Source organism: Carettochelys insculpta, chromosome 2, assembly GCF_033958435.1.
Source record: "Carettochelys insculpta isolate YL-2023 chromosome 2, ASM3395843v1, whole genome shotgun sequence".
NCBI lineage: Eukaryota > Metazoa > Chordata > Testudines > Carettochelyidae > Carettochelys > Carettochelys insculpta.
In genome coordinates, this window is record NC_134138.1 from 186558292 (window position 1) to 186573535 (window position 15244).

The 15244-nt window shown below is 41.3% G+C and overlaps 1 protein-coding gene across 2 annotated transcripts in view; it reads right to left on the reverse strand.

Moving 5' to 3' along the window:
• EEPD1 (endonuclease/exonuclease/phosphatase family domain containing 1) overlaps nt 1-15244 on the reverse strand; it is an 85645-nt gene that overhangs the window by 28596 nt on the left and 41805 nt on the right. For both annotated transcript variants that reach the window (XM_074986055.1, XM_074986054.1), the window contains exon 2: nt 14219-14270. In XM_074986055.1, the coding sequence (XP_074842156.1) occupies nt 14219-14270 (52 nt within the window). The remainder of the gene's footprint in view (nt 1-14218; nt 14271-15244) is intronic.

A 15244-nucleotide genomic window follows, 5' to 3' on the forward strand; every position in this document is an offset into this window, starting at 1 on the left:
AAGCCTCCTTTGTCATATCTGACAGGAAATTACACATTTTATCTTTGAAGATTTGATTAAAAAAGATTACAGTCCACAAAAATAGTCCTATGTCTATCCTTTAAACACAGGTGCCGTCTTAAGATAGCAGTTCAGAGCTTTCATTTGTGTTTTCCTGGCTTCATTCTAAAACAAAGTTACTATTCATATCAAGAATATCTTTTTATAGATCTTAAAAAAAAAAGGATAAATGTGTAATGCCTTTCGTGCAGGGCAGTGATATACAACAATGAAGAGAAAACAGAATACAATCATGCCCTGTAAGCATTATGTGCCAGTGCCAAAGGAACTACAGAACTATCAACCGTCTGCTGTCAAAATGGACTGCACAACATTTCTGAATCAGTTTGATTTGGTGCAAAATTCTTTCCTATGTGCATGATGGAGATGTACACTGCTGTTCTGCTCCCTGATGGGAGAGCCATACAATTTAGAGCAAACTTCTCATATTGTCCCAGTGTGTGTGCGCACGCGCGCACACACACAGAGAGGGAGAATATGAGAAGTTTGCTCTAAATTAACTTGAGTCGGCACCCACTGAAGTCTCTGGTGAAGCTCTCATTTATTTAAATTATGCAGGATCAGGTCCAATCAGACTCTGCAGCATAATGAGGAATAAAGTCTGAACAAATTCCTTTAGAATTCAAGGGTAGGACAGTAATCAGCTGTAAAATGACAAAAATGTAAGATTACTGCCAGAGGGAAGCCATCCATCTACCACTGTTCTGGGGGAGCTGCAGTGAAAGCTTTGTCTCCGCAGCAGAAGAAAAATCACAGAGAATTCTGGGGCTTTAAAAGGAGGTGGGAGAAGTGGAACAACATAGTTCACTGTTCTGTTACAACACTGCCAGATGCAAGCATTCAAAAAAAAAACAAACCCCACGAACCATGAATCCCACCCCTCGTTCCTCCTGCCCCCACAAATCCTGAGCAAAATGTGTTGTTTTATTTGCTGCCTTCTCCTTTGGGGGCCTGCAAGGCTCACGTTTTCAAGCTTTCTTCCACAACCATGAGAGCCAAAATATTACTTTTTTTTAAAATGAAAGCTGAGATATCCATGTAACTCCATGACCTCAGGAATTATAAGAAAAACACCAAACAAAATGCTTGCCTAAAATATTCATAATTTCATGTATTTCTAATGCATGCAGAAAATTTTGTTGGCTCAGAGGTTTTGAAGATAAGTTAGTTAATACTGTAAGTTATTTTTGAAGTACTTTCAAACAAAACAATGTTTTAATCTGATTTATGTATAAAAGAATCAATGTAATCATAAATAACAAGATTACTTAAATATCTAAATACAGCCATGATTGGATCTTTTCATCAAAGAATTTTTATAAGAAATGACTCCTTGAACTAAGACATCTGTTCCACATAGTTATAAAATGGTCGACTTATTTAACCAACTGCAGCAAGAACATGAAAACCGCAAAATTAAATTATTGGCTTATTGCTATATTATTGCTTAGCTATTCACTTTGTTTTCAATTTGTAGTTTCTGGAAAGGGAGGAAAAGGTTGCTTTGCTACCATTTCAGCCATCAAAGAAACTGTAGTACAACGTCTTTTTGAATTTCTTTGTTCACTTTCTTCCAGAGAATAAACGAATGCTTACCAGGTCCTATTAGAGTAATAAAACAACAACAGAATATTCAGAAAACCCATTAGAAATGTGCCAGCCTGTACACAGCTTCAACTATAAAGAAGAAATTCAAAGCTACTACAAAGCAAATTTCTGTATGTTTACAAAATGTGTATAAATGCTCCATTTTACACTATTACTGTGAAGGCACTCAGTGAAATCATGCAATATGCAATAGATCTTAGAGGGATCTTAATGTTCAAGGAAATTCATTTGATGCTTATCTCTACAATGGGATGAGCAACTCAAGTCAGCAGGAGTGGAAGATACACAACCTCTCAAACTTAGGCTACACCTAACACTTTCTGGGAATGTCAATGGCTGTGACGCAATTGCAGATGTTGACATTGGCCCCTGTCCTCAGCTCCTCCCACCAATATTCCTTAATCCTTGTGGCTCTCAGGGAGTTCCGGGGTCAATCTTGACCTTGGAACGTGCCGTTTCGTGCATGTGCGAAACAGCACCCCAGAAGATCAAACTTAAGCATTTGATTTTCTGCGGCCTGTGTAGACCTAGCCTTATGCATTTTAGAGCGTATTCCTGCCGTCGCTGAAGTGAACTGCAAAACTCCCATAGACTTCAGTGGAGATGGATCAAGACCTAAACATTAGATTCTGATGCTCTTATGCACTTCTAGTAGTACGTAAATCGCAGAAGAACCAATGAGACTATTCCTAGATGAGCCAGGTTATCATAATCTGACCCCTGATTTGCAAGCCAAATGGAGAAATGCTTTCTGAAGGTTAAAAAACAAAAGAGAAGTAGTTTTCTGTTCAATGGGGAAGAAAAAATAATAAAGCTGTATCAATTTACCATTATTTGATCTCCCCTGAGTCTGTTTGCCTTCCTACTGCCATAAGCATGGCATGCACCAAGCTGAAAGGAAAACAGAAGCTGTAAAAAGAAACTTATCTGAAGAATGATATTTTAAAAATTTACTGATGTGTTTCCAGAACTGGGATAAAATTTTATTGTTTCATAATATGCAACAATAGCCAAAGGGGAAGAAAAAGGGTTACAGGGAAGAAGAAGAACCATTTTGATCTGTTTTTAGCAAGTTCAGGAAAGGTGCTCTCAAATGGAAAAATATACAAACCAACAGTTTTCCGCATTCCTCCATCAGCCATTGATTTACATACTTTTTTTCATTTTACAGTGCACAGTTGTGCATTTCATAGAAACATATTTCATAAGTCATTATCGCTTTGGGGGTGCTTATTATTAGGTGAATATATTCTAATTTTCTAGTTTCAAAATACTTCACTAGACACAAAGAAAACCTGTTGCCTCACAAATTTCTTATAATTATTCCTGCCGTTTAGATTGTAATATTTTTCATATCTTCAATCCTTAGCAGAGTCTTAATTTGACAGCGATTTCTTAGCTGGAACAGAAGACTCTGTTGCTTGCATATTTTTATGAGGGGGGAAAAAAAGGCCAGTGTTTTCTCACTCCTCCTTTCCAACTGTTTATATTTAAGAAGCAACCTTCTGTACTTAAATCACACAAAATGTCATTTGAACAGTCCTAATGATCACTGGGCTCCCTGTATAGAGTGAATGCATTACGAATCCATTTAGACAGCTAAAAGCTAATTTAGCTTGCTATTATGCTGCTCCTGCTGCTATGTAATTAAAAAAAACCACAACTATCTAAAATAAAACTTAGAGCTGTTGGCCTTCATCTCTCTTCCCCACTATCTTCTCCAGTGAAGTCAGCCAAAAAGAACAGAATAAGGACTACACATACCATCTATGAAGAAAGACTGTATGGACAGCAACAAGTGTGTGTCCACTGTCTCTTGTTCTTCCTTGACCTGGAATTTTTTGTGCTTATTTTACCTACGGTGTGCCTGCCTTATATCCTGACTACAGTCACAATAGGCGTGGTCACACACTTAGTGCCAAAGACAGCTGTGACATGGAGCTGTACCACCCTATGGGGAGCACCAATACAAACAGTTCCTCTTGGCACAGCTCAGCTGTTTTGTGGGAGAGGGTAAACTTGCAACAGCTTTTTAAAGGGAGTGATTATGCTTGAATGTCAGGGCACTGCTGGTCTCTTTACCTGACTTGCCCAACATAGCACAGAGCTGCCTCTTCTTGATGCACAGCATCACTCCGCCCTCTCACTAACCACATTTTAGCTGTGCTCAGTGGGGATGAAAGAGAAACTCTCCCACTAAGAAGCCCTGAAACAAATGAAGTAGATTAAGGACCTCTGCTAGGAGCAGCAGCTCTGAACTCTGGCCTGGGCAGAAAGGGGCAAGGACTGGACCCAGTTCCCCTCCGCTCTACCAAAACACTGTAGTAAACAACCCATCACTACTACCCACTTTGACAAGTTTCCCAGACCTTTCAGTTTTAAAAAGTGTTCTAACTGTGAACGTCTTGCAGAAACACTACACCATTCTCGACAGAAGCGACTGTCTGCTCCTGTGAAACCAAATACGAATAAGTGAGAAGAGCTTTGTGTTGATGCTTGTAAGGCCCCTGCCTGTTTCTCCACAGTGCTAAAAGGGCATCAAATTCACTCCATTAAAAAAGATAGGAAGTTTGAGCGCTTGTACCTACTGAGGCAGGATAAAACAACCCACTTCCTTCCCCCAGCTCAGTTTGATCTTAAAACAAGCAACATGTTAGTTTTGCATTTCCATTCCTTAACATTTCTTCGTGCATCTTCTGCCCTATGACCCTGGGCTAATACTGAGGAGCTACCCATTCTCTCCTTGCCCATTCCTTCTCCACTGTCAAGAGATGTTCACACAAATGTACAGATAAGTCAATTTTGGGCAAGGTGAGCTTTGACAATTGCTTCTGGCAAACACTGGAACTGCTGTCTGCTTGGGCAACACGGTTTTTCCACAGCAAACTGTTTCTCAGTAAAGGCTGGCAAGACCTCCCCAGTAAGGCACCATTCAGAAATGCCTTCAGCATTCTCTGGCACTTTGGATTTACACATCTCTCCTGAATTGGTTTACTGCAGTTACATTTTATTTATATAAGAAGTGTCTAAGTATGAAACTCACAGGAAATTGTCTGTAATCTTGTTGATAATGTAGATCCTAGTGTCTTATGTTCTTGTCCCCATGCCTCAAATGACAATGGGAAAGTAAAATGTGAAACTATAGATGGTTAAGGGTCAGATTATGATTCCTTTACTCACGCTGACTAGCATCTTACTCCATGAGAACAAATGATTCAAGTATAAATTCAACATGTGTGTTGAGGGTTTTAATCTTTTATAGCATATTATTATACAATTTCCTGTGGAATTGTTGTTTAAACCTTTTAAAACTATACATATGTAAGAATTTTTGCTAAATTTTAATAGCATTCAATAAGATATGTTCTCCTCCTGGTGTGTGGGAAATGTATTGTTGGAGGTCACCTTGAATTCTTCGTGAGTAAAATCCCACCTCAGGTCCTTGACAAAAAGTAGTAGAACGCTTTATCTAGCAATCATTTCTTCAATACTTTCTAACTGTGGTATAAAGGGCAATGGGTATAAATGTGCGAGTATATATAAATAATACCCCTCAGTGCCTCCAGCTAAAAATCTAAAAGCATTTCAGCAATACTAAATGATTATGCCCCAATACCCTGGTGAAATAGGCACACTCAGTTTTATTCTCCCTCCACTACAAAATGGGAAGCAGAGAGAGGAAAAATGATCCCTTAAAGGTTAGATTTTTAAGTCAGTGCCAAAATCAGAATTAGACCTCCAGAGCTTATTGGCACCTCCTTCTATTTTGAAACTATCAGACCATGCTGCCTACTTACATCACTATAGAGAGCACAAATATATATTCAGTGTTAAAACAGATTTAAAAAAAAAACCCAAGGTTTAAGCACAGTCAATATTACACCACCACCTTAGCTAACCTGGGGCTCCACCCCTGATTTGTATTAACTGAAATATTATTTAACAGTTATAGAGTTATTCTCGTATGGGCACCAAATACATCAGCCTTTTCGCCCTTATCAGTCAGGACTTCCATTACGGTCAGTGAGAGTTTTGAATGGGTAAAGCAGTGCTATCCTGAAGGGAGGTAAGCAATCGCCACAGGGCTCCCTCCTCCCCTGCTGGGCACTACCCCCGCCACCAGGCACCTGGCCCCAACAGCCAGGCACTGCCCCCTCCCAGCCAGGCACCAGCCCCCCGACTGCCCCCAGAACAGGGATGCAGCTGCACCAGCCACCTAGAATGCAGCGGCAGCCGCACTGCATCAGCGGCCCCAGCACACGGCTGGAACCTGCCAGGGCCGGAGGAGCAGCCGGGTAGCGCCTCACTTCTCCACATTGTGCTGCTCCATTTGCTGCATGTGGTGAACAGGGAGCATATTGGACACCGCTGGAGCAAAGGTTTCATCACTGGATGCTGAATGTACGCTTAGCTTACAGTTCACACAAACACGCACATGAAGATGCCATACTGGAATAAATTCAGTCCTAGTCTAAACAGAGGCACCTGTTGCTGGAGTAAACAAAACATACATCCATGAGGGAAAAACTGGTACAGGTTGTACTTCCCTTGGCCAGGGCAAGAGAGGACCCAAACTGGCCTCCTAGCAGCCCCACCGGGGGCAGTGGGACCCGGGCCAGAAACTCCATCCCCTGGCAGTCCCAAAGGGTGCCAGCGTCCCCCAGCAGCCCCATGTGGAGCTTGAGAGCTGGCATCCTCTGGCACATTAAGACGTGAGTTGGTAGATACTGATACTGGTACACTCCTTCTCAGGAGTGTCCTCTTTTTTGAAAGTTCAAATATGGTAACCCTGTGCAAATAGGAAACATGAGCTGTATTTCAAACACTGAACAACTCTTCTCTGCTTAACAGTCCTTTCACACGCACACAAAGCACTTTGCTCTGAAAGGGATTTAGAATGCACAGTGATTACAATGTGTTTAATCATGATTAAACACTGATCTGACTCAATCTACTCAAAGGTAGACCCAAAAGAATCCAGCTGACATTCTAATAACTCAGAGGCTGTCAATGTAAGTGCAGATAACGTCAGGAGAAAATATTGCATTGAATCAAGAAAACTGAAAATAGTTTCTCGTTAAACATCTCTGTCAATGCACTTTGCAGACCACAGAACACTACTGCAGAGAAAGCACTGCACAACTCAGCATTTTAAAAATCCACTAGAAGCGCCTGCAATCCACTGCAAAGTGCAATTATAATTGTACAGCGAGAAAGGGGAATACAATAGCACTGCTTCTTTTCTCCCATCCTCTGTATCTTTCTGTGGAATGCCTGTCGATGCCAATAATGCGGTACACTTTATTTAAAGGCATCTGTACCAAGCAGACAGAATTTAATATCAGTTGTTACGCACTTGGCATTAGTCTTATAGTAAATAAACCAACCTATTCAATGCCATACCCACTGTATTTCTCAGATTCCTCTGTAGATCAATGCCAGGATTTCTCATCAACAGGAATGGTCACACCTACGGTGCACATACAATATATCGAACCCAACACCTACTGTTTTAGCGGACAAAGAGGTGAGCATAAAACATTCATGTTCTATTTTTCAAACTGGTTCACTTAAATTTGAATCACATCACAATGCAAACAAATAGAGGTGCACCAAGGTTACCTGAACTACCCTTCTCCCAGGTGAATAGGGTGAACATTGCTAAAATTGGACATATATCCTATGCAGTACTTGAATTTTGGGATTATGACCAATGGAGATAAACGCTACTTGTTTTAAAACAAAATAAGCCTATAAGTACATTCTTCTCATGGCGAAAATACAGCCCTATTGCCATTTGATTTCGTGGGGAGGAGGGGTGCAAGACATGGCTGCTGGAAGGAAAGGATCTATCAGATTTATATCTCTATCATTCAGCTTTCCATACACATCCCCTCCCAAAATGCCAGCGTGAAAAGGATGGTGACATTTAGAGAGCAACAGTCACTGACATACTTATCCCAGCTACCAAGTCCACTGAATATTAATTCAGAAAGAACTTCCCTGTTTGCACCCCAGGCTGGGTCAGCTCCTCCAGAACTTCACTCATTCCAGCCTGGACAATACACTTCTACCTCACCCATGGAACAATCTATACATTGCAGTTGACCGCAACACTTTCAAAGACTACCGAACAGAAAACATTGTCTTAAGAAGTAAAACATCTGATAAATTGACAAGAAACTGGCACCCTGAGTCATATCTGCAGTGTGACTATCAGAGCCCTTTATCACACAATCCAGTGTACCAGCAAGCTCACTAATATACAGATAGGGAAGAAATGGCCTCGAGTAAGTATAATATTCTCCAGTGCTGAATTACAAAAGCTCACAGACAAACAGGATTAAGGCCCCAACATCATCAACATCTCAGACCCAACTGGAAAAACACTAGACAGACTACCAAGAATAAAGAACTGAAAATAACCTTAAGATTTTACCAACAAAAAAGGATCAAAATTGATATTTCTGGATTCCAGACAGGCTGTCTATGGAGATGTGAAAAAACAAACGCAGCAGTTACCAGAGAAGATGACAACCACATGCCCGTATCATTTCATTTAAGACATGATCTGAAGTCCAATGGAAATTCCACTGACTTCAGTTGGATTCGGATCAATCCCATACTGTACATAGGGGCTAAATTATTTTCCTCCTGGGGAAAAATAAATAATTATGCAAGCATCTCTGTTTGGCCATGAAACTACCCTACAATCCACTTGACCAGGTCTGCTACTGCAGGATTTGAACATTCTAGTCAACTGCATGAAATGACTCTGTGGCCAGAGACTATACCAAAACATGTCTCAGCAATGGAGTTCTTAAGCATCTTAAAATGCACAGAGTGCATCAGTAAGTCATTGTTAACACACAGCTGATGGCTAAGATGTCAGCGGATGAGTAGAATTAGGCTAATTTAGACAAGAGGTGTTTATTTTACCAGTAGCATCTTTCTTTTTGGAGAGGTAGGCTAGTCTTTTCTCCATCATGAGAATGTGTGTGTTAAGTCTGTCTACTTCATAAACCGAAGTAGAAAAGTTCTGTGGAAGCTCCTTCTTGCATATTCTGTTGGCGTCACAGCACCAACAAGCAGAACACAGTAATTCTGGCATATTTGCTGTGCACAGCAAAGCACTCTTGGTTTGAATGTAGAAACAGGGGCTGGGCTGGAATGTCACCTGGCCGACTGTGCAGGTCCATCTTCTGACTGCCTGCAGTGATTTCTTCTTAAACTACAAGGAGAGAATTTTCCTCAAAGGGGTATTTTTTCCTCTCTCATTATTTAATGTGAACTGGCCAAGAATCTTGCACTTCTCATCTTTAATTAGATTTAATTAAATACAGTTACTTTTGTAATATTTAAAACGTATAGTAGCCAGTACACAGCCCCACACCATGCCTATGTGGTGGCGATACATTGTGTGTGATACATGTGATATATTGCAGACCTAGGTGATACAGTGGACTTATCACGTACCTTTAGAAAGTTCATATATGCTCTGTGAGCTAACCAATCTACTCCCGGGTTGATGCCAAAGTTCAAATCCTCTGAGCATCTTCACCCATCATGAGCAATGGAGCCATCATAAATTCACGATGTTAAATCCTTTCTACCACAGCCCACTTTTCCCCTTTATGTCGCTGTGCATGACAAAAGACCACAGTGATTTCCAAATCAAGGACTGTAAAATTTACCATATAAACTACCAAAATAAGCAGCACTACTGTGATAGATAAGACTAGCTGAGGCTGAGTTAAGTAAGGGAGAAACAGACAGATTTGGAGGTTTAAGATGTAACAAAATGCTTCTTAAATCCAGAACTTACTATGGATCCAGTGAAGCGCTTTAGCAAAATGCATGTGAAGCATGTGAATTCTTCTTAAGTCAATGAGACTACTTCCATGCTTGAAGTTTGGCATGACCCTATGTGTTCTGATGGACTGGAGCTAAAAGGAAAACAAATGGACTTACCTGAACCAAGAATTTTCCCCAATGAGTCCCTTCTACAACTCTAATCTACACAGAGAGACTCTGAAGGACCAACTCTTGTTACATGGCCCAATCCTACTGCACTGAAAACAACAAGAATTCTTCTAACTACTTCAGTGGGAGCAGGCTACATGGCCCGTAGTCCTCCTTGAGTCCAGTTTGACAATTCTCACATTCAGTAGCACTTCAGTCCCACTGAAGGGAAGTGGGATAACTATTTAGTGTGAGTAAAGGTTGCAATACCTAGCCCACAGCAACATTCGCTAGCTAAACCCAGAGCATTACACCTCCTGGCTAGATTCCCAAGTAATCCCTCAAATAAGGGCAGGCCTTGTGGCAGATTTTTTCACTTAAAAGGGCACTGTCAAGTCAAATCTGGCCAAAAAAGTTAATTTTTTTATAAAATTATATTTCTACAAAACCTCAGCACAGTATAAATATTTCCACTATTATTTAATTCTACTGAAAAGAGTTTGGTTTTCACACACATACAGAAACAAAAACAAAAAACAAAACAAAAAAAACCCTAACAAATATTTCTTTACCTGGTATGAAGCCCCATAAGCCGCAGCATTGTCCTAGCCTATGAGTACCTTAAGTTTAAACGGACCAATCTATTGCTCAAGCTTGGAAAAATGCAAAAAGTAAACAAACATATGCAGAGTAGATTTAAAAAACAAAACAAAAAAAAACAACTTTTGCTTTCAAAAAAAATCAAAGTATCATAGAGTTACAGAATCATAGAACACTAAACCTGGAAGGGAACTTGAGAGGTCCTGCCCTCACAGCAGGACCAAGCACTGTCTAGACCAGGTGTGTCCAACCCGCGGGCCGCATGCGGCCCTGGACAGCTAGCAATGCAGCCCCACAAGATCGTAAACTTTTAACGTTATTATGTGATTTATATACATTAACTATATTATATATTTTATATGCGGCCCAAGACAGTTCCTCTTCACCCAGTGCGGCCCAGGCAAGCCAAAAGGTTGGACACCCAAGGTCTAGACCATCCCTGATAGATGTTTGTCTAACTTGCTCTTAAATATCTCCAACGAAGGAGTTTCCACAACCTCCTTAGGCATTTGTTCCAGTATTTAACCATCCTGACAGTGAGGAAGTTTTTCCTAATGTCTGACCAAACTCTGCCTTGCTGCAATTTAAGCCCATTGCTTCCTGTCCTATCATCGAAGGTCAAGGGAAACAAATTTCTCCCTCCTCCTTGTAAGACCCTTTTAGGTACTTGAAAACTAATGTAATGCTCCCTCTCACTCTCCTCTTTTCCAAACTAAACAAACCCAGTTATTTCAGTCACCCCTCTGAGATCACGTTTTCTAGACTTTTAATCATTTTTGTTGCTCTTCTCTAGACCTTCTCCAATTTCTCCACATTTCTTCTGAAATGTGGTGCCCAGAGCTGGACACAGTACTCCAGCTGAGGCCTGAACAGTGCAGAGTAGAACAAAAGAATTACTTCCCGTGTCTTTCTTACAACACTCCTGTTAAGGCATCCCAGATTGTTTGCTTTTATGCAACAGTGTCTCACTGCTGACTCACATTTAGCTTGTGGTCCACTATGTCCCCTAGATTCTTTTCTGCAGTACTCCTTCCTGGACAGCTACCTCCCATTTTGTATGTGTGAAACTGATTGTTCATTCCAAAGTGGAGTACTTTGCATAGGTCCCTATTGAACTTCATCCTATTTACCTCAGACCATTTCTCCAGTTTGTCCAAGTAATTTTTGAATTATAACGTTATCCTCCAAAGCACTTGCAACCCCTCTGCAAACTTTATAAGCATCTTCCCTCTGCCATTATCTATAGGAGTGTGTGTCAAAAGCTGACATACTGAATGAGATTATCACAGGTTGTTATGATTTCACCATCACCACGAAGAAGGTGCCATATTCATAGCTTAAGAGAAACTGCTAACTCCTGCCCTGCCCTGAGGATCAAGGAGGTGCTGTTGGTCCCTGATTTTCATGAGCACCTCTCTAAAATCCAGATACACTTTTTTACAAAGACACAGAAATCTGTTCATAGTTTTTTGCCTAATTAGTTGCCTTCTCATCTCTTGGCCCTGATTCTGCAAGGACCCATGAATGTGTTTAACTTTACACGCTACCATGGTGGGACTTTGCCTTCTGTGGTGCTACTCTACAGTGTGCAGCCTTAAACATGTGCACAGGTCCTTGTAGGACTGAAAGGGATCTCTTCCTTCTCCTCCTCTTCCACGGATGTTCACCTAAAACCTCTGTAAGTATCTCTCACCGTTTTAGGAAAACCTTTAAAAATCTGTATCAAGAAATGAAAAATTAGGTTACTAGAGTTAAAGAAATTATAATATTAATGAATACCCAGTAAGATGATGTGACAAGAACCAGAAAACTTAAAGGAAAAAAAAAACCCTCCACATTTGGTCTTAAAAATTCATCTAACTTTATAAAAGAAAAATCAAAGCACAAGAAATCTAAGGTTACAGGTTACTAAAAGATGTTAAGTATTTTGTTTTATTTCTACAACAACATAGGATTAAATAGCAGTTTACAAGGGCAACATGAGTTGCATAGTCCAGAGATGAACTCTAAGTAGACAGCATGGAGAACACTAAGTTCCTCATACTTTAAAAAAAAAAAAAAAGGGGTGGGGAGGAGAGGGGGTGTTGCAAAAGTTTCCTGTGTGTAAATAACACATTTATTTTCTAGGGAAATCAAATGGCCTTTTTAATTCTTTATGCCTGGCATAGTATCAAAGCAGACACAAAACAGTCATACAGCTCAATTTAGAAATATCATTTTTCTTATATTTAGCTTGCTTGTGTGCAGAACTTCCTATAAAGCTACAAACAATGGTCAGGCCAGCAGTCACAGTACACTGAGTTTACCCTTTCTTGGAGGGTCTTGTTTAAGGGGGCATTTTGCCAAAAGGTAAACAGAGGTCTATCAAAGGCATGTGGGATTAAAAGTCTACTGATCATCAAAGAGGGACCCTACTAGATCCACCACTAGAAACAAACAACAACATATGTTTGCTTGTCACACAGTGTGAACCTCCCTGGTCCAGCATCCTCCAGATCTGACTGGTCCTCAACCAGGGACTTTGCCTGACCAGGGGAAGTTAATAGTGGTCCCTCTTCTGCCGCCTGGATTCCTGACCACAGGGCTCAACTCCTGGCTCCCATTGCCAACCATGGGACTCTGTTCCTGGCTGCGAGGCTCTGCAGCTGCCCTGCCTCTTCCCTGAAGCATGCACTGTCTCTGCTTCCCCTCCCTCCCTGAAACTAAAGGCTGCTATTTGTGGCTCTTTGGAAGCTCTGGGAGGGTGGTGGAAGAGTTGCTGTATGTGGGGCTGCATGGGAGGTAAGGGAGGAGCTTGGTGACAGTTTATCCCTATGGGTGCTCCAGCCCTGGAGCACCCATAAGGTTGCTGACAGTGCCAGACCAGAGATGTTGCCAGATGAGGGAACCACAGATTACAGAGGTTCAATGTAATGAGTGGGAGGGTGTATAAAAAGAAAGGGGGAGCAGATATCTGATGCCATTAATCGAAAGTCTTGCTCTTAGTCGACTAAAGCCAGTGAAATTATGCCCACTGACTTGAACAGTGGCAGATAAGGCCCTTTGTGAAACTCACCCTATGCAGAAACACAGTATAAGACACAGCCACACTTGTGCTGGCCCTGTGCACGCAATACCCAGGGTTGTCACAGTTGTTCAGGACAGAGGTTATTTGCTACACGTTCATCTCTCAGCTCATAGTGTTTCTAGAATATTGATCATATGACACGAATGCACTGCAGGCTATAGCAGCTGCAAATTGAGTGGACAACAAATAGGATGTCTGGTTCTCCATGGAATAGATTTTTGACAGACATGGGGCTGCAGTGATTATACACAATTTTTATAATTTACATGAAAAGCCTGGCTCTGGTGTTTATGGTTTCCTAAATCTGCTTACTCAGATCCCAAATGGCCTGTTTGCGGTACATTCTTGGCCTGGTCTCACTAGAAAATGTATGCTAAAAATTGTCCGTTGCACTTCACTACTGGGATCACGAGTACAGACTGGATGCCACCAACTGCCACTGTCTTAAACACCATGTTGTATAGACTTGTTCCAACTAGCCAAACGGCTGGAGCTCCCTCTCTATGTCTGTGCTCCTATCATTGCATACAGCCACTTTTGGCCTGGCCATACCCCTCAGGCTCCTAAGGGATGCAGCACAGACTTAGGGCTTTCCAGAACTCTTTGCATGTTCCTCTCTCTTTTTGCAAACTACGTACTCATCTAGCGACTAGGAAAGTTGATTTGGAAATGCTCCTAAAAACATGTCTTGTGAAAGACAGATTGCTTTTCAAACCCTGCTACATAGTACAAAAGCCTCAAGAGTCTACCGTCAGTCTGGAACAAATGCTGTCCCTCTGACACAATGTGTTGCGAAGCTGAAAAAAAGCCTTGGTTCAATTTCACATGAAGTTTGGACCCCCCCCGCCCACCGCGGACATTAAAAGGTTTGAGCCTGAATACATTTTATTGCTGTTGCATGAAAAGCTAAAAAAGAATTACCTTTTCCAAAGCATCTCTATCAACCAGCTCCTGCACTGCCAAGAGCTTGATGCTGTAAGAGAGAAACATAAAAAAAATGAAAAATTTAATGGCGAACATTTCCAAAGCACCAGTTCTACCCAGGATGGAAATCTTCATCACATTTTTTTCTTACAGAACATTTATAAAGCCTGTTGCATGATGAAGGATGCAGAAGTCTAAAACAAATCATGGGACAGGCAGTGTTATGTGCATTGCTTGCTCTGATACAGTTGTCATACATAGACTTTTTGGTTCCTAAATTATTAAGCAGATCCAAATTCACCATTTCAGAATAGTCACACTGATCATCCTATTTACGTAGTTCAAAGCAACCCAAAGATCCCTTGAAAATAAACACTGAAGAAGCAGTTGCTAGAATGGACATTTTTTTCATCCAAATATTTACCCCATCACTGCCTGGAAAGAAGAATTTGCTTTACACCTTTTCTCTTTTAAGCCTTATTCCTTCACCGTTCCACAAACCTCTTCTTTATTTAACCTACCTAAGGGCTACTTCTTGCACATTCTATGCCAGCGGTTCTCACACTGTGGGTGGGGACCCATAAGTGGTTGAAAGCATATTTTAATGGGGTTAGCAGGGCTAGTATTAGACTTGCTGGGGCTTGAGGCCAAAGTCCAAGCTCTGCTGCTCAGGCCCAAAGCCCATGCCCAACCACTTCAGCCCTTGATGGCAAGGCACAAGGTACAGGCCCCCTGCCTAGGTCTAAAGTCCTTGAGCTTTGACCCTCCCATAAGGGGCAGTGAGGCACAGGTGGGCTCATGTTCTGCCTCCCCCAGGGATCATGTAATAAGTTGTATGCTTAGGAGGAGGTCGCACTGCAATGAAGTTTGAGAACCGCTGCCTTATGCCTATGACTTCAATGGGACCGTGCGTATGACAAGTAGTATTTGCCCTGTAAGAAAAATAAAAGCTGTAATGTTATCACTAGGTGAAGGTATGCACTGAGGTCCCATATCTATACTGGCATCATCATCTTAGTCAGG